Source organism: Galleria mellonella, unplaced genomic scaffold (genome assembly GCF_026898425.1).
Source record: "Galleria mellonella isolate WM207_F2 unplaced genomic scaffold, CSIRO_AGI_GalMel_v1 utg165, whole genome shotgun sequence".
NCBI classification, from domain to species: domain Eukaryota; kingdom Metazoa; phylum Arthropoda; class Insecta; order Lepidoptera; family Pyralidae; genus Galleria; species Galleria mellonella.
The window spans coordinates 684,274-704,259 of NW_026442009.1; the positions used below are offsets into that span (position 1 = coordinate 684,274).

At 31.0% G+C, this 19,986-nt stretch overlaps 1 protein-coding gene and 1 long non-coding RNA gene across 4 annotated transcripts in view; one reads left to right on the plus strand and one right to left on the minus strand.

Annotated features, from left to right (window-relative positions):
- Positions 1-699: 699 nt before the first annotated feature.
- The window catches only part of LOC113519029 (lachesin-like), a 39,750-nt gene continuing 20,463 nt past the window's right edge, over positions 700-19,986 (plus strand). Inside the window, exons 1-5 of one of the 3 annotated variants that reach the window (XM_052892727.1) lie at positions 700-959; positions 17,521-17,580; positions 18,722-18,825; positions 19,116-19,323; positions 19,637-19,792. In XM_052892727.1, coding sequence (XP_052748687.1) covers positions 890-959; positions 17,521-17,580; positions 18,722-18,825; positions 19,116-19,323; positions 19,637-19,792 — 598 coding nt within the window. In that variant the 5' untranslated portion in view covers positions 700-889. The remainder of the gene's footprint in view (positions 960-17,520; positions 17,581-18,721; positions 18,826-19,115; positions 19,324-19,636; positions 19,793-19,986) is intronic. The other 2 variants (XM_052892725.1, XM_052892726.1) reach the window with 2 other exon arrangements.
- LOC128200184 (uncharacterized) lies at positions 15,779-19,761 on the minus strand. Its single transcript, XR_008252581.1, has 2 exons — positions 19,619-19,761; positions 15,779-18,660 (listed from the first exon to the last, which is right to left on the minus strand). It is a non-coding gene; the product is annotated as an uncharacterized LOC128200184 (long non-coding RNA).

Below are 19,986 nucleotides of genomic sequence, written 5' to 3' on the forward strand. Positions count from 1 at the left end.
TACACAAATCGAATGCGATTTTTAAAAATTGTTTACTGTGTATATATAAGTAAATAACTTGTGAATGGTCTATTTCATAGTTCTTCTTATTTCAAAAATCTATGAGTACGAAGTCACGAGCAGAAGCTAGTAAAGAAATACGGAAAAAACTTGTAACAAGTAAACTTTTAAAATTAATATTTCAATTATTTCACAGAAACTCGATTGTGAAAATTCTATTCAGCCTGACTTGCAAAATGGAATTTTTCGTTTCAGGTCAGTGAGGAGAGAATGCAAATTATCTTTTCTTTACTACCTAGATACAAAATATAATTAATAAACTACAAAAAACCTTTGAAACTTAAAAAAAAAGAGCCGTATTTACTTTGTAGAGGAAATTAAAATTATAGTCTAAATTTTGATGAAATATGAAATGTAAATAAACGATTTGAAACAGTTTTAAATAAAGATTTATGAAATATGCATCGGTTGTATATAAATCCCAATACCACTATTTGCATACGTTCGATTTATCGGATGTTTGTTCCAAATATTTCGGTGGTGATCGAGCAACTCTCTCAAAGCGCCCGAGTTATAATTTGATTATTCGTCTTTTGTCTTATTTTATTATGTCGGTATTCGGTCCCGGCAATAAAGAGTAGCGAGACGGCTTGTCTGCTTGTTCTGGTTTTCTTCGCCCTTGTTTATCTGCCTGGGGTAGTTAGAAGCGGAGTGGCGAGTAAGCCGAATGGCGGAGTGGCGTGCCGCCCCGCGGCAGTGCCTCTGAAACACGGCCCGAGATGGGACGCACGCCCGTTATCCTCGTAGCATCACGCGTTCGACCACGATTTCACAGGTGAACCGGGACAAACAAAAAAGTAGTATAATCATCTAATGTAATTGCAACAAAATGACTGTTTTTATACATTTATATTATGTGATATGGATAGCGTTCCTGACCGCTTGTTGCAGTACGACAGGTGAGTTGATAGTGCAATTAGCATTTTTATTGAGTTCGTCGACAACTTGTAAAAAGTTTTTATATGAAATTGGAATTTTTTTCCTTTGTCATGAATGTAATAAATTGCACTTTTTAAATACAATTTCATTTTGCAAAAGCTATTGGCATATTTGTAAAATCAGACTGGTATTGTAAATATAAAAGTTTATAATAATATTTAGATGTTTAGATAGAAGGTTTGTTAATATTTGTTATGTAAGTAATTAAACATTATTTTAGTATTATATTAATAGTATTTCACAATAGAAATCATATTCTAGATTAATTCATAATTTACTTTTTATCTTAATTCTTGCGGACAAAGACACGAGTTACAACTAGTTATATTATTTAATGTTTAAATCTCTATTATTAATATAAAAGAATCCCAATTTACTTATTGTTAAGCCAACGGCATATAAAATTAAACATTTGTATGAAATACAAATGAAGTCGTCGAGTCAAACAAAGCTTCAATCAGTATAGGTACTTAATTTCGAGGACTTGAATGAACAATTATTATATTCATCTGGTTGCCAGTAGGTGTAGGTATGTGTATATCCCTATAGATATTATAACAATAGAAGCTTTGGTGTTTAAATTATCAAATTTAATTTCATTGTACCATTATATTCGATTGTTTCTACGAACACCACTTCAAATTCAAAATTCTATTGTATGGACGTGTAACACATACTGATTGATTTATATTCATGTATTGTAGCTTGTAATCATGATTTTCTATGATATTTACTATAACTCACGGATTTTACTGCGTGAATTAGGCTAAAAGATATTCAGAATATAGTTTAAATATCATCCAAAAAGCCGGATGTTGTTTCTTTTATTTTTTATATATCAAATTTCATTGAAACTTTCATTGAAGTATTTGATATTCAACCACATATATATGAAACGTGATTGAATATCAAACGCTCGAACATCTTTACAAACTTTCATATTTATAGTACTCGTAGGATTTTACAGAATAAATATAATTCATTATGTACCAATAGTACTAGAGTCGTGTAAGGATGTCATATTTTAGCATCAAGAGTGTCTAGGTCGTTTCACTATACGCGAAGGTCTCTGCTGTAATTTACCGGGCGACGTCATTACGTGCTGCAATTTTCATAATATTATATATACCGAAATTATAATACATATAGGATATCAACATCCACTAATTTTTCATATATAAATGTAACACAAAAAAAAATTGAAATTGGAATTCACTTTTACTAGTTAACAAACTAGTAAATATCCGCGATATCGTTTGCTTGAACCAGTTTATAAATTACCCAACGAGAACCTCATGTAAGCCTACCTGTAACTTATTCAAAGTTATATAAGTTGTTATATACGGAACTTCGCATATTTACAATTCAATTGAGTTTCTTTTAACAATATTTATAAAAAATAGGAATATACTTTAGCTATTCCTTTAAGCAATTTGTTAATAGTTTTCTTTTGAACTGGATAGCTCGTAGCTAAAATTATTTTCTCACAACTGGATTCAATTTCTCAGTATCTATTTTACTAAATATATTTATTTAATTTTGTTAACTGCTTAAAGAAGTATTATAGTATTATTACCTGTTTTAGTGATCTAATTAATAATAAATAGAAATGCTATTATTTAATAGAGCAAGATTACCTGATACCAGTAGTGCTGTATTCACTATGTAATACCTTTATATGAACCTTTTTTTTATTGTAGTCTCTTTTTAAAGAAACTTTTTTTATTGTCATTTAAAACAAATACTTATTATTTCCTTTTAATATGAAATACTGTAATAAATTTTATTAATCTACTACTTTATATTATACTAAGAACTCTCGGAATAAAATTGAGGAAAAAATCAGTATACGTAAATTATTAATAATATTAAAGGACTTAATAGATTCGCGTTATATTTAGAAAATTGAAAATATTCGTGTACAATTCTGAGAATTTAAATACGAAAAATAATCATAATGAGCATGATTATATAGCAAAAGTTAGCGTCTAATTTTAGTACCAATTATATCGGTAGATATGTTTTCAACTGTTTCCTCGAATTGGGTATTCTTAGCTTTAGTCTTAGTTCTTTGTCTCAGTATATTATAGAAGCATAGAAGGAATAGAAAACGTTCTGTTTTATTAGCACTATCTACATGGTAGATATTTTAATGGATAGAAAAGGAATGGTAATCTCACCTGCGCTAACGGTATACTCTTGTGGGGCACCAGTGAGAGATATTAAAATTAATTACAAATTAATAATTTTGTATAACATATATAAGTTATTAGGAGAGTAAAAAAAAAAATTAATATGAAAAAATCTGAAAAAAAGTTGAAAAATATCTGTATTCTTACAGATATTTTTCAACTAATTTCAAAAAGAAAACGGTTTTTATTTCGGTTGCATTTTTTTGTTTGTTATCTAATAACGCTGTCTGTTGTATTTACTCATACATTGATTTTATAAAAAAAAATATTTAAATCGGTCCAGTATTTTAGTTTTTAAATCAAAATTATTGATTTCGCTATAAATGAAGTCTTGTTCGTGGTACACAATTTTAATTATATCATTTGATATGTTTTTCGCTTCATTTCGTAACCTCAAAAAACAGATATGAAAGCTTCAATATTTTTATATATTTTAAGAATTCGAGTACATTACCAAGTTAAGAGGATTTCCAAACTGCTATAGCATAATTCAGTTAACAAGGGGAAGAAGAAAGAATCACAAACAACGGACGGGGGTCGAGAGCGTGACGCATCGGCGGAAATCCGCCACCGCCGTCTCCCAGCAACCGTGACAGTTATCGATGTATTCTGTCTAAGCAATAAATATAATTAATAAGGACCCAGCGAATGTGGGCTCAATTTCGGTTAATTCAAAGCGAAAATTTCTACAGCGCACTATACTTTATTATAATAATGTAATATGAAAATAATAACACACACACACACACACACACATACACACACACGCGCGCGCGCACTCACACACACACGTACTTGTTGAAAATAATAAGCTCAGTTGGATGAATAATAAAAATGTATGTATTATGTGAAGTTTAGAAGAGAATAGCGAACTGTCATAAATTATTATATTGTTATATTTTTGTATTTAATATTTTGATTATAGAACATTAATAAAAACGACTATAGAGTTTTTACAACATATCCTCCCGTAATCAAAATATATATATAACAAAAATATTACTTAACAAAAATACTGGTACAAAAATAACAAGATAAAAGGTTACCCAATGCCCATATTCGTCATACATCGTAAATGCTTAACATGACCTAAAGGTTTTGTCAAAACATCCGCTGGTAGTGAATCAGTGGGCATATACCTTAATTCTATAATTTTGTCATTTACTTTTTCTCTAATAAAATGAAACTTTACGTCTATATGTTTGGTTCTATTGTGATGGACTGGATTCAACGCAAGTTTCTGGGCACTCTGACTATCAGAAAAAATGACAACATTTAGAGTTTTACCTGTTATTTCTGCCACAAAACGTTTTAAGAAACAACCTTCCTTAGCAGCTGCTGATAGCGCCATGTATTCGGATTCCGCAGAGGACAATGCGACTGTAGGCTGTTTTCTTGATTCCCAAGAAATAGGGCCTTTTGCAAGTTCGAAGTAAAATCCTGTATATGAGCGACGACTAACAGGACAGTTTGCGAAGTCAGCATCTGAGTAACCACGCAGTATAGAGAAGTCTTCAGTCTTTCTGTACGAAATACCAACATGCTTAGTTGCACTTAAATATCGAAGACATCGCTTAGCAGCATTCCAATGAGATTGATCATTATTGGAGTTAAATTGACTTAAATAACTCACTGCGTAAGCTATATCAGGCCTTGTATTTACTGCCACATACATAAGACAGCCAATTAATGCTTGATAGGAATAGTTAGACTCACCTGTACTAGGTTCCAGTTTCTTTTGAGCAAGGGGTGTTGAAACCGATTTACAGTTTTGCATTTCAAACCTTTTTAACAAACTTTCAATATACGTACTTTGACATATTTTAATAATATTCTCTCGGCAAGATATATTTATGCCTATGAAATAATTAATAATACCAAGATCTTTAAGTGAAAAATAATTTTCCAACTCACATTTGAAGTTGTCAAATGTTACTTCATTTTTATACATAATTAAAAGATCATCAACATATATGGCTATAACCAAGGAGTCTGTATTCGAAATATTTTTAGTAAACACGCAAGGTTCAGATGGTATTTGAGTGAATCCAATAGTTGACAAAGTTTGTTTTAACTTTATATTCCAAGCTCTCGGAGCTTGTTTCAAACCATATAAGGCCTTTTTCAATAAACATACCTTATTTTCATCTTCCTTTCTCTGGACAAACCCTTCTGGCTGATTCATATAGACTTCTTCTTCCAAATCACCATATAAAAAGGCAGTGTCTACATCCATATGACGTATTTTGTATCCTTCCTGTACTGCTAATGCTAACAGCGTTCGCAACGATGAGGAGCGTACAACAGGAGAAAAAGTGTCATAATAATCTACACCTTCTATTTGTGTAAAACCTTTAGCTACTAAACGAGCTTTATACTTGACTATATTTCCTTCAGCATCTCTTTTCAATTTGTAAACCCACTTAGACGAAATACAAGATTTAAATCTCGGTTTTTCCACCAATACCCAAGTTTCTCTTTTTAATAAAGCATCATACTCATTATTCATCGCAGTGATCCAGTCATTTTTATCATCTCTTGTAATTGCGTCACGATAAGTCAAAGGATCACCGCACAGCAGATCATCGCTTAGAGTATTATAAGAAAAATAGTTTGGAGGTTTACGTATTCTTTCAGGGTACCTTCTTCCAGATCTATCATCATTAGAATTACTTGAAGAACCCGATGACGGAGATGAAGAATTAATTATATTACCTGAATGTACAGTCTCCATTCCTTGATTGCGTACCTCTTCAGTACTGACTGAATTGTGATCTTGTTCCTCAATTGCTATATCACCACCTCCGCCAATTGAAGGAGAAGATAATGAAGCTTCTTCTGAGGATGAGGTCTTTGAAAATAAGTAACTTGTATCACAGTTTACGTCGTCTGCCTTTTCAATTGTTAGTCCTGTAAACTTATCTTCAAAAAAAGTTACATCTCTCGATTTTACTAACTTTCTAGGTGTTTTCGCACTTCGGAAGTAGTAACTTCTAGGATCATCTGAATATCCTATAAAAATATGTTCAGTTGCTTTCATATCTAGCTTAGTTCTTTGGCAAGAAGGAACATGAACTAAAGCTCTGCATCCGAAGACTTTAAGATGAGATAAGTTAGGTTTAGATCCGTACCATATCTCAAAAGGAGTTTTCTTATTAAGAGCACGATGTGGCGACCTATTTTTCAAATAAACACTAGTCGCTACAGCATCTTGCCAATAAGCTTTCGCAAGTGAACCATGAGACAACATGCAACGGGCTTTCTCCATAATGCTACGATTGCATCGTTCACTCACTCCATTTTGCTGAGGGCTATAGGGCATCGTAGTTTGGTGCTTGATACCATTTGAAGCCAAATAATCAGCAAATTCATTGTTGACGTACTCAGATCCATTATCAGATCGCACTATTTTTATTTTTAAGCCAGTTTCACGTTCAACAAGAGATTTGAAAATAGAAAACTTTGATTTGACTTCTGTCTTAGAAGACATAAAATAAATAAATATAAACCTGGTAAAATCATCTATAAAAGTAATAAAGTATTTATTACCTTGAAAAGAGGTTGTTGGTAATGGTCCACATAAATCTGTGTGAATTAATTCTAGAACTGACGTAGCTTTTTTACTTTTCAACCGTTTAAAAGGTTTTCTTGCTTGCTTACCCTCCACGCAGGGTATGCATGGTTCCTTGTCAACCTCCTTGTACTCCACTCCAACTGCTAGACCTTTTCTAAGTAGATCCATATCTATGCGACAGAGATGTCCTAATCTCTTATGCCAAATTTTAAAATTTGAGAGTTCAGAGTGCACATTATAGGCTGAAACATTTTGTGGCAAGTTAATAGAACAATCTAAATTATACATTCCACCACTAAAAGAACCGTGCAAAATAGGGTTATTAGCAAAAGATACATCACAAGATTTATAAAAGTTACAACCATTTTTATCAAAAACAACAGAAAAATCTTTTTCAACAACTTTCTTTACGGAAAGTAAATTACATTTTAAACTAGGAACATAAATAACATTATTTATTTTTGATACTACAGAGTTGGTATTAATTGATACCTCACCAATACCCACAGCTGGCAATTTTTGTCCGTTTGCTACAGTTATGCTTCCACTATCGATAGAACGATAATTTTTGAGCCATTCACCGTGTGAAGTCATATGTCCCGATGTTCCAGAGTCGATTATCCATTTATCGGAGTTCTGGTTATTTAGGGATGACATAGCCACTTCTGACAAGCAATCTGTTGTATCTTCTATGTTTTGTTCCATTTTTGACATATTTGCCTTTTTTACCTTTTTAATAGGGCAATCAGGGCTCTTATGTCCAGGTTTTCTACATTTAAAACATATAATAGGTTTCTTCGTCTTCGCTTTTAATTGTGAAGTACGAAACGCTGCAACATCATCATTTTGAGCCATCTTTGACATTTCACTCAATAACTTCGTCTTAACCATTTCTGATGTTACTTCGAGGTTTGAATGTTCTAGAGCCATTACCAGTGGATCATAACGAGATGTTAGTCCACCTAATAAAATCGCAGCAAGAGAGCTATCTTCTATTGTTTTGCCAATATCTGCCAAATTCTGGGCAGTTGTCATGACTGCATTAATGTACGACTCAATATCGGTAAAATCTGATAGGGAGTACCTGTACAGCTGTCGCTGCAATGACAACTTCCGACCAAGACTTTGGCCTTCATATGCCTTTTGTAATGCATACCATGCCTCTTTCGCTGTCGTTGCTGTCCTCACATGCGTCATTGCCGCACCATCCACAGAAAGACAAATTTTTGACAATGCTTTCTGGTCATTACGTGCTTTTACATGGGAAGGTGTATCGTCAGACGATTCATAACCATCTATTGTATTCCACAACTCTTCGTGCACCAACAGCATTCTCATTTTGAATTCCCATGCCGTATAATCTTCACGTTTCACCAACATTTTTATACAATTCAAATTCATCCCAGCCATTATGCATGAGTAGAATTATCTTTTAAATAAATTCCTTACTATCGTGCTGATAACGAATGTTGAAAATAATAAGCTCAGTTGGATGAATAATAAAAATGTATGTATTATGTGAAGTTTAGAAGAGAATAGCGAACTGTCATAAATTATTATATTGTTATATTTTTGTATTTAATATTTTGATTATAGAACATTAATAAAAACGACTATAGAGTTTTTACAACAGTACTCACTTTTTCACATAGTTTTCCTGATTTATTTATTTATTTTTTTTTGTAAATAAAGTGTACTAAATAGGTAATCGCACTCATAGTCCCCAGGTCTGGCCTAGGTTAGGAACTGATGGTAATGCAGATATTTCCTTGTTGTAAATTGTAAAAATTGTAAATTGTACCTTATGCAACTGTATCTTTCTTAAATAAATATTATTATTATTATTATTAATAGTAATTAATTATTTATTTCAAATAAGTAGTACCTGTACTACGGGATACAAGAGCTCATTGTATATATTAATACTGTATCTGTATTTGTTAATAAAGTTTATTATTATTATATAAATTAAAATCAGTCCTCAAGAATGGCAACGTATGAAGAGTATCACGGGCGATGGTTCATATATATGACTATAGATGACTGTTACCCCTTTCATTCATTCTAAGTTGCATAACAAAATAACCTTGAACTAAAATACGAATATATACCTTTATAATCATATTTCATACTACGCTACAGATTGTAGACGTATTTTCTTCTATGTCGTCTCCCTTTGCCGTCGGAATATGATTCACTTTGGCCAGCACTCGGAACACAAATATTTCTTTATATCGCGCAGGAAGTATGACTGGAAGTGTTTAATAAATTATTGTTATTAATTGAATTATCTTTCACTTAATAACAATAATTTATATTTTATTTTACATTATTATTTATATTTTACACTTTCTTTATATTTTATTAGCTGTCCGCTACGAATTTGTTCGAGGGTACTAATGAAGCACTATTTTCTACTTCACTTACTCACTTTTTTATATGTAGATTTTTTAAGTCTTTAATTTTACAGTTTATTATATTTTTTTAAAATTTTTTTCTTTCACACAAACCTTGTTGTGACAATTACAGACACAACAAACAAAAAAAATAATTAAGGAAATAGGTGTAGGCGTTCTGAAGTGATCACTTCGCACGTAAGTGCATCACTTCAGAACTCCTACACATACATATACATACATTTGAAAAATGATTTTTATTTATATACCTGCTATAAAGTATTATAAGAAGTAATTTTACCAAGTCAATTTTCACCAGATTAGTATAACTGAATTCAATTCCGCTACCATTATAATTTGTAAATCCATTGTGCGGGGGGAAAGGGATTGTTAGTAATGGAGACTGAGAATCCTATTGCTAGCAATATACTCAACCAGGTCGACCTCTTCGCGATTCTCCCTGGAAACTATCATGTTTAATTCCTGATGAATTCATCATGATGGGCTAACTGGCCTGTTTTCATTCTCATTTATCACCCTTCACTGGTGCTCCGCCAGCGTATCCTGTTAGCGCAGTCGGGGTTACCATACCATTTTCACCCATCAAAAAAAAAATCCATAGTGCGAAGAAAAGACAGTAGAGTTTTTGATGACGAACTTGGGCCCCCAAACAAATGACAATCTAATATATAGGGTTAAAGGGATCGTTAGTAGTGCGGACTACCTCCTATTACTAGCAATATACTCTTTCAGGTCGACCTCTACGTAGCGCCCTTGGAAACTATTGTGCTGAATTCCAGGTGTATTTATCATGATGGGCTAACTGACCAGCCTTTCCATTCTCACCTATCATCCTACACTTGTGCCTTGTGGTTACCATTCCATTATCATACATTAAAAAAAATATATATATATATATATATATATATATATATATATATATATATATATATATATATATATATATATATATATATATATATATATATATATATATGAAACAAACTAAGTTTACTTTATTTTTCTTTAAATATAAGCTGCATACTTTTATTCAAAAAACATTATCGTACACTCAGTAAAAACAATAGCAAATTTTGTTTGACATATATAATTGCGAATGCGATGTGTAAATGCGATGAGGAGCAACTTACTAAAACTAAAACACTAGTAACCTTATATAATTTTAATTATATATATATATATATATATATATATATATATATATATATCTTCTACCTTCTGGACGATAGCAATAACGAGTAGTCAGAACTAGACTTTGAAACTATTTATATATGTACGTATTTACGTATTTAGAATTATATAAGGAAAATAATAAGTAGGTACATAAATAATACTGTAAATAATACTGCAAATATAGTGTAAACTTATTTTATTTATATTGTATAGCATGAATAAAGTATCGTATAAAAGTAAGGTGGTTTGTAATTTAAATAATAAACAAGTATGGTTTTGGGACACCTACACCAATGAATAAATAATATTCACAGTTCTTATGCCTACGATTATATTGTATTGATTTCATATTTAATTAGACAGGTCGCGTAACTTCGTTTCAAGTGTTCCAGTACTTAGTCATAACTCAATATAAAATATGTATATAGTAAAGAATGTTAAATTATAAATTTCAGACTTGGTAATAGTGTGACAAAATTACAAAATTGGTAATGACGGTTCATATACAACCCTACTCTATTTATTTTATACTACTGAGGTGGCTATCAAGCATATGGCCTACCTGATAGTAAGTGGTTACCGTAGCGTATGAACGCCTGCAATACCATGGGTATTACGCGCGCGTTGCCGACCCTGAAGAAACCTCTTTACCCCCTTTTTGAAGAACCCCATGCTGTAGTTTCTTGGGAAAAACTTTTTTGTAGTCTTTTGGAAACCTCGGCAGGGAGCTCATTCCATAACCTGAGTGTTTGTGGGAGAAAACATCTTTGTAACCGCGTTGTACGCGATCATTTAGGCTGTAGGATATGAGGATATACTCTATTAAAGTAATAGTTGAAATAAAAACCTATATAACATGAAATGGATTTTATACATTCCGAGAGTTAGGTTTTTTTATCATTATTAGAAAATTCCGCCTGTACTATCGGTTTATACCCATGAAGTACTAGTGACGCATGATGAGGGAGAATGAATTTAGGTCAATTGACCCATTCTAATGAATTCGCCAAGAATTAAACAAGATAGTTTCCAAAAGAATTGACTGCATTGAAGCCGACTTGACTGGATAGGTTCATTGATATCCATTGCCAACAATGAGATCTTCTTTTTCATGTTACTAACAAACAATTCTCGCCCTTACGAAAATAAGATTGACGATCGTAAATAAGCCAACAGAATAGTGCATTTTTTCTTCTAATAACACTCATTAATTCGATAAATAGATATTTTAAATAGATATCGTTTATATTATAAAAAAAAAAGTATCTTAATAAAGACTGCCAAAAATATAAATGAAATTTGAAAGTAATTATGAGGTAGAAGAAAAAAAAGATATTTTGTATATCTTTTCTATTCGATACGAATATAATTTAAAATTTTATTTGTGATAAAATCAATAAGATGTATACGGGATATTACGTCTTAAAAAGAACAATCTAAAACGACTCAGAAATTAACAATAAAAAAAGAAATAGATATAGTCGAATTAGGAACTTCCTTCATAAAGTTACTTAAAAATTTATCAAATAAGATCAATAATATCCTAAAGTTGAGGGATACTTCACAAAATGTGGGGTCATTGAATAAAAAATTTTAGAGAAAAATAAATTGTGCACTTGGTACCTAATTTCTTTTTTCCTTCACTACACCGTAGTGGAAAATCATCGTCATAGTAGAATGTAAATGAATTCCAGTAGATTTAAAAGTGGGATATACAATGCAACTAAAGATATAGACTTAATAAAATTCGCTACTGCATATTATTTCACGTTTTTTATACCTTAAAATGGACTCAAGGACCATAATTAAATTTAAATCCTGCTGAATATTGATTCAATTTCAATTCTTAGATACGTGAAATTTATGTTAAAAAACATTTAAAGGGTTTACAAAAATACTTACAAATGATATTTATGGCGTAGGAAGGGATTGCTATCAATAAATAACTTTTACAATATCCTTTGTGAAATTAAGGTATCAAAGGTAGGTAAGGTATTTAAAAAAAGAGATTATGTACTGTTCGTCGTAATATACAAAAATCCTATATTACGATATTCGTTCATACTAATATCACAAACTGTTCAATCGATTTTAATAAAATTTTGTATATGTGTATTGTTTGTTTCATCTTAAAAGATAGTTTTTATCTGGATAATTAAAAATGGACCCAATAGATGGCAGTAGGGATAAAACAATATTTGCTGAGTCAGCTAGTTGTTAAATACATAATTGTGTAATAATTTATAACAGTCTTCATCAATTGTAGCTGTTATATTATTTAATTTTCTTAGAGTAATTAAGTTAATTCCTTAGAGTCTGACGAAAACAGCTTTCTCTAGTCTACGGTTTTTCCCTTCGCCCTTTGAGAATTGCAAATTTTGCTAATCCCTATTTTGTTACAAAAAAAAAAAATATTGTAAAACTTAAAGTACTAATTCTTCGAAAATGAAGAGGTTTTCAGTTGGACTTTTTTTTTGTATGTATATTAAGCAATATCTTTCCTTGGCATTTTGTAAACTGCGTTGAAACGATAATAAATTTCAAGATATCATTTTCATTCATCATTTCAGTCATTATCCGTCCATTGAACGGTCCTGAGTCACCTGCATCCACTGTCTCTCAGCAAAGCATTTCAGGTCGTCACTCCCACGTCCTAGATTGCGTTTGTCCATACGAGGTCGCCACTCAAGAACATTTCTTTATCATTGATTGTCGGTTCTATGTGACCAGCTCATTTTTTTCTGATTTTCAAGATATATTACATATAAAAACACATAGCATATTACCTGATATCAAAAAGAAAGAAGTTTTCCATTTGACTCTATTTTTGTATGTATATTATGCATTAGATTTCCCTAACATTTTGATAAATGCGTTGAATCGGCAATCAGTTTCAAAGTATATTACGTATAAAAACATATTTTTTATAAATTTCCTTTTTTAAAAAAAAAAAGTCAACATTTGTGTTATTAATTGATAGATATTAAAAACGAAGATGTTAGAAACGAGTTGTTATAATCAAAATATCAATTAAGAACTCTCGTTTGCATCCATTTGTATACCTGTTTGTTACTCTAATTAGGGTTTGGTTGAAATTCTTTCTTTTACTTAGATAAAATTCAAGAACGCGTGTGCGTACTCATAGGTGCTACGCAGACATTCTATGGACATACATTTTCAAGTTCCGATCATATGCTATAATACACTCACTTATGCTAACGGAATATAATAACGAACAAACTGATAGAGGGAAAAAGATGAGAATGTCAGATTAGTTGAACCATCATGGCGAATTCACTAGGAATTAACCACAACAGCTATAAGAAAAGCCCTGTGCAGATCTAGCTGACAGGGTATAATACTAGCAATAAACGCTAACAGCGCACTAACTAGCTATTCCTCTCCTCCCTCTCTAGTCGGACGGTCAATAGTCGACGGGTGAGTGGATATATTATAGGAACGCAGAATATTCTTTTTCTGACAATGTCTCAGCGTTTATTTATTCCGACGCACACTAACATATGCCATTTGATCTCTATAAAAGGTTTGAATACTGAGTCTCAAATAGTCATATAAATATCCATTGTAAAAATAATATTATTATGTAAGAAAAAGGATACTAAAATATGTTATTATATTTTATACAACCCGATGATAAAATTATATTACATTTTTCGAGGAAATTTTCCTTTTGTAAACATTGACGAAATTTATAAAAAAAAAATCAAAAGAATTCCAGCACAATAACAAAACAAGACAAACAATCATTGTTATACATTTCAGGACAATTCACTTATTAAATTGACGAGATTCCGAGCGATCGTAGCGAAGCTTTTATATGAAGCCATAAAACTGGCGCGAAATATAATTGAATGGAAATTAATTTGCCAAAAATTCTTTTGGTTTCAATACAATTGTTTTAATTTATACATGCTCGAACTTATTCTAGTTTTTCTTCTTCAAAAGTGTCTTCTTTACTGGAACTTGGCCGTCAGCATTGTGATTTTCCTAATGGATTGTATCTGACATTTGCAAATCTTCATTAGGTTGTTTTAAATAAAAATATATTATAATATATATGTTATTAGATATACATATACTCGTATTTAATGTATTTTGGTAGCCACCTTAATAATTCGTTAATTTTACCATAAAAATTGGCAATGAAATCTTAATTTTTGTACTAAGTTACCTATTGTGAGGGATTAATCACTAGAACCGTAAAGTTATAAACAGAAAATTTTACACGCAAGATTCTTATGTGACGTACACATCTACTGAGACTTTTTGGATTTCCCACGGGAAAGGGAGGAAATAGGATCCGCGTGGATGATATCCCAGATTTCCATCTAGATAAAAATAAATTCTTTCAGTCAATAAAAGTTATATTCAGTGTTAATGTACATTTAAAGCGAAATTTACGCTTTGTTTAATATTATTTGAGTTAACATTTAAATAACATCGGACACTTAGTAAATTTCCCGCCATCCCGCGTCACGTAAAACAAAAAAGTTTTCTTAAATTGGTTTTAAGGTTGTGAAACTTTTTTCATAAATCAATTCACCGTAATAGCAGAGCGCGTCTTTAATTTATTTAAATTATCTTTTCTAAAGTTATTTAATATTTTTATTACCTTGCTAAATTAGAAGATGTATTTTATTTTCTTCGTTATATTATAGACAGATTGTGCATAATAAACACATAATAAATATGTTTAAAAAATTAATCATACATCGGTTTGTTATATAGACGACAAATAATTAATTTTAATTATTTTCTTCTTTATACTTAAAATTCAAAGATATTCATAATGGGTAGGTAATTACCTATTATTAAAACTTGATTCGGATTATAAATTAACAAATGGAGTTAGGCTTATTAATTCATTGTCCTCCATGAGTATATTGATTTCTAACTTGTCTACTCAATTTCGAATTTTGTTGTTTCGATGTAATTACCTATAATAAGTAAGGGCCCCTCAATGTTACTAGAATTCAATCCACTTACGAACAAGTTGGCAATTGGTCTAGAAGCATGTTTACCCTCGCAACTGACCCCGTGTCAACAGAGCTTGGGAAGTTGCGAGCATCCCTTCACACCGAGGTAGGAAATATCATTACAATTTAATGTGGCATAATAACAAAGATGTTAGTTATTATTTTTATATATATATATATATATGTATATATATATATATATATATATATATATATATATATATATATTCTCTATACTATCTACATATACACTCTTATTTAGGGGCTTTTATTCTATAATGATATGTCAGCCCCAGCATGGTTTAATCTTAATTAGTGATTTTACATATTAAAATAGAGGGAATTATTGATACAACAATAATTATATATCTTCGTATCGAATCCTGTATGGAGGACTCAAAGAGAACCGAATTCCAAAGATCTGTATCCATATACATATTTTAATTTTTATCCAGTTTCTTAGCACATCTCAGGTGTACACACCGGTTTCAATGAATCCTGCATTAGATAGAATACAATCAATCCGATCATAATTGATCAAATGTTTATATTAAATCCTTATTAGTCTATAAATAATATTATAATAATACTGTTTATATAAAACGAGATTTTTTGTACTAGTATAGTATGTTTGTCGTTTCCGACAATTGTTTCAACTTTGTACGGAAGTATATACACTTTATACATATACTTGTAAATAGACCTCGTTAAATAATGAACATAAGTTTCAAAAATAATAATACTGTTAGTATTATCTATTTATAATATTTAAAAACGCCTTTCAAAACTAACTATTGTGCATACTTAGATATTATAATGATTGTTAGGTTGTATCAAATGTAAATGTATTCCAATTTTATATATCAGCTTTACAAATAGCAAACATATGCATTTACTTCATAATTTCTCAATGGAATATCCGATTTTCTTCAATATCACAATAAATTATCATAGATAAAATTTTGGCAATTCAAATAATTGAAACTAGATCAAATATTACTTCTAAAATATTAAGCATTTTGATATATAGAAATGATCTTCAAAAGTAGGATCGTTTAAATTGTTCATATTTATATCGCATTTATAACTAGTGCCAATTTCTTTAATAGGTACTATTTACTTCAATAAATAAATTATAGAAATATCATTATTAAGATTATAATAAATTAATAGAATTTGTACGGTATTTGTATGGTAGGGACCATAAATTGAATCTGTTTACAATTAAATACATTAATTAACAAACATATCATATACTGATTGAACGGTACACACTTGACGATCGCAACAGTAAATGGCTTCCAAGTGCGATCACGCCACGCTATCACCATAATTTGATACGTCATCACCGCATCCACGGAGCGTAGTCGAGAGCGTCAATTATTCATAACTCCAGGCCGATAATGGAACAATCCTGTCGCAGAAGCGGAGAGGGGCTGTCATCGCTAGACGTAATGGCATACGCTTCTCTCGACAAAAACCTATCCTAGTTAATGTAGCGAAGGGACGACAGCGACAATTAATGTGCATATGCCGTTTGGGATACATTAACAATATACAACATACGCTAAACCTTTTAATTTTTTTAACACATCACATGATTTTTGCTGGAATGTTGAGAGACAACAATAAAAACAATGTTACCGTGTCATGTAAAATTGTACATACCATGCAGTAATGAGAAGTGTATTTGTAACATGTATTCGAATATCAAGTTACCCTCTTATTCATAAAAATTAAAACATCCTGCAAACTTATTTTAACTATTACAGTATTTTGTCATTGTCTTTCAAATTGAGAAATTAGTACAAAAGGAAAAGACAAAACACTTCGAGAGCTGACATAGGTTTGTAAGAAGTTTGACGTGTTTATAAATAAGGGATATTTTGAAATATTAAAGCAAATGACTTTCATTTGATTTAGTTTCAAACAAACTTTAAAAATTTTAGTAATTAAATTTTTTTATTAATTACCTAAAAATCTTTGATTTAAGTATTATTACATTATTAGATTACTATGCTGATGCTTTATTATGATTATTTTCATGAATGCTAATAAGATTGAATAATTAATTAAAAATTCTTAATCATACCCGTTTTATTCTCTTAATCGAATTACATCGAAAAAGTTCTTTATGACGTTCATTTAAATTAAGATTTTGATTGCAGGTCGTGAATTAACTAGCGGACAAAATGTAGTCTCTGTAGCACCAATAGAAGTCCCAGATGGTAAGTCCATTAGCTTTATGCAGTCATAACTATAGTATATATACCAAAATCAAATTAGGTATATATCTACTGTTTCCAATAAATAAATTACTATTATTATTATTATTCATTATTTCAATTATTTATTATTCATTGTGAATAATTACTCTTCATCATAAAATCCTGAGTCTATAATAAATTAAGGTCATCTAGATGTTTATTCTTATTCGTCCATTCTAACTTTACCAAGTGGTCGTGAAACTTCTAATAGGTACAAGGAAACTACAATTTTAATTAAAATCATCACAATAACTCAGTTGATTCTATTTCCATTTCAAACTTTAAAACAGGTAACAGATTGCAAAGATAGTTTACAAAATGATTCGTAATCGATAACGTTCTGGACTCATGTTCTCAATCTACCTTTGAATCCTTGCTGAAATACCTAAAATTTCATAGTATGCTTTCTGTTAGTTGGCAAAGTACTTAGCAATATTGGATACTACTGTTGAAATCTGAATAGTAGAATATTGAAATACTACTTGCTTACGTCAAGACAATCATTGATTATTATGTATTGAATTCAGGCCACTGAAATTACTATTCTGTAACTCGTAGTTTAATTCGGAATAATGTATAATATTAATATTATATTTATTTTAAAAAGTATATTTATAAAAAAATTAATTTTTTCAATATTTATAAATATTTATTATTATTCAAGAATTTATGATTACTAATAACTATATATAGAAATTGATACATTTTTTTATAAAAAATATAAATTCTTCTTTCGATTTGTGGCCTAAAATCATCTGTGAGTATACACATTAAAAATCTGCCATAATTAAGCGACCTTTTAACTTATTTGCAACGATTATTTTTTTATCACTGGTAATGTTTTTCTTGTACGGTAAACAATTTATTTTTCGTTGGTGGGTCACGCATATATCATGTCCGTCGTTGTCCGTATCTTCGACGTCATCGCCACCAGTAAGTCTAGTCGCTGCCAATGCGCCATAGCCGTCCCCGACGGCACCAGACACGCTGGCACCTAAAATTACCACTCCACGTCATGTTTGTTCGCTCCACCCGATCGATCTAAAAGTTTCAGTAAACATGTTTACTAGTTGCCCGGCATAAAACAAACATTTCTTTTCAGAATCTATGTATCCAAGGTTTGCTGAACCCATACCTAACGTCACAGTTACGATCGGCAGGGACGCTTTATTAGCATGCGTCGTCGATAACTTAAGGGGATTCAAGGTATACATTTTTAAACTATATTTGCTATGCTATAATTAGATTTAATACCTATTTTAAGCAATGTTAACATCTAATAATAGATCTAATAATACAAGCTATAAATAATAAATTATTCAAATTTGTTATTTGCAGAAATTAACAGCTACTGGTTGTCTAAAATAAACCTTATTTTTATATAATACACAAATTTTATTTATTTAAAAATGTCGGTATAAACGTATGTAGACGTATAACTTTAGAAGTATTTGAGTAATTAATAATGATATTTATGTAGAAACAATTTCTAACAGGTAGCCTGGGTGCGAATGGATACACAGACGATCCTGAGTATCCACCACAATATAATCACTCAGAACCCGCGGATCAGCCTGTCCTACAACGACCACCGCTCCTGGTACCTGCACATCAAGAACGTGCAGGAGGTGGATCGCGGCTGGTACATGTGTCAAGTGAATACAGACCCTATGCGCTCTAGAAAGGGATATCTGCAAGTCGTAGGTGAGTTAAAATAATTACAAGAGTGAGATTTTCTACAAAGTCGTATTTCTACAGTGAAATTATTTTGCTGGCATGGCTGTGTTTTGATCTGAATGATAGAATGTAGCAGTAAAATTACAAAGTAAGACCTCAAAAATAGTAACATATTAAGAATGCCATGGGCATCACAGTATATTATGAGATATTCAGAATGCTTGTTCATATCTATAAGGAACGATTACTACTTTGCATCACATAAGCGTAAAAACTAAGCTTTTTAAGAATTTCCAATGTACAACATAATTTACTTACCCACCCTGATTGGTTTATATAGTGCCTCCATCAATCATCGATAATATGACGTCGACGGATATGGTGGTACGTGAAGGCTCGGATGTAACCTTGGTGTGTCGTGCATCCGGATATCCGGAGCCTTACGTAATGTGGCGGCGGGAAGACGGCCAAGATTTTAATTATAATGGCGAATCAGGTAAGGTTATTGATCCTATATAAAATAAATATAGTCTATTATAAAAACAAAAGGTGTGTGCTATATAAATACCGGAATATTATTTCAGCAAACAGATAAGTTATCAGAACGTAAATTCCATTTGATGATATTTGTATCTGAAACGGAAGTTTCATGTCGTGCGATATTCCGGTTTTTTTATATTACATTTTATC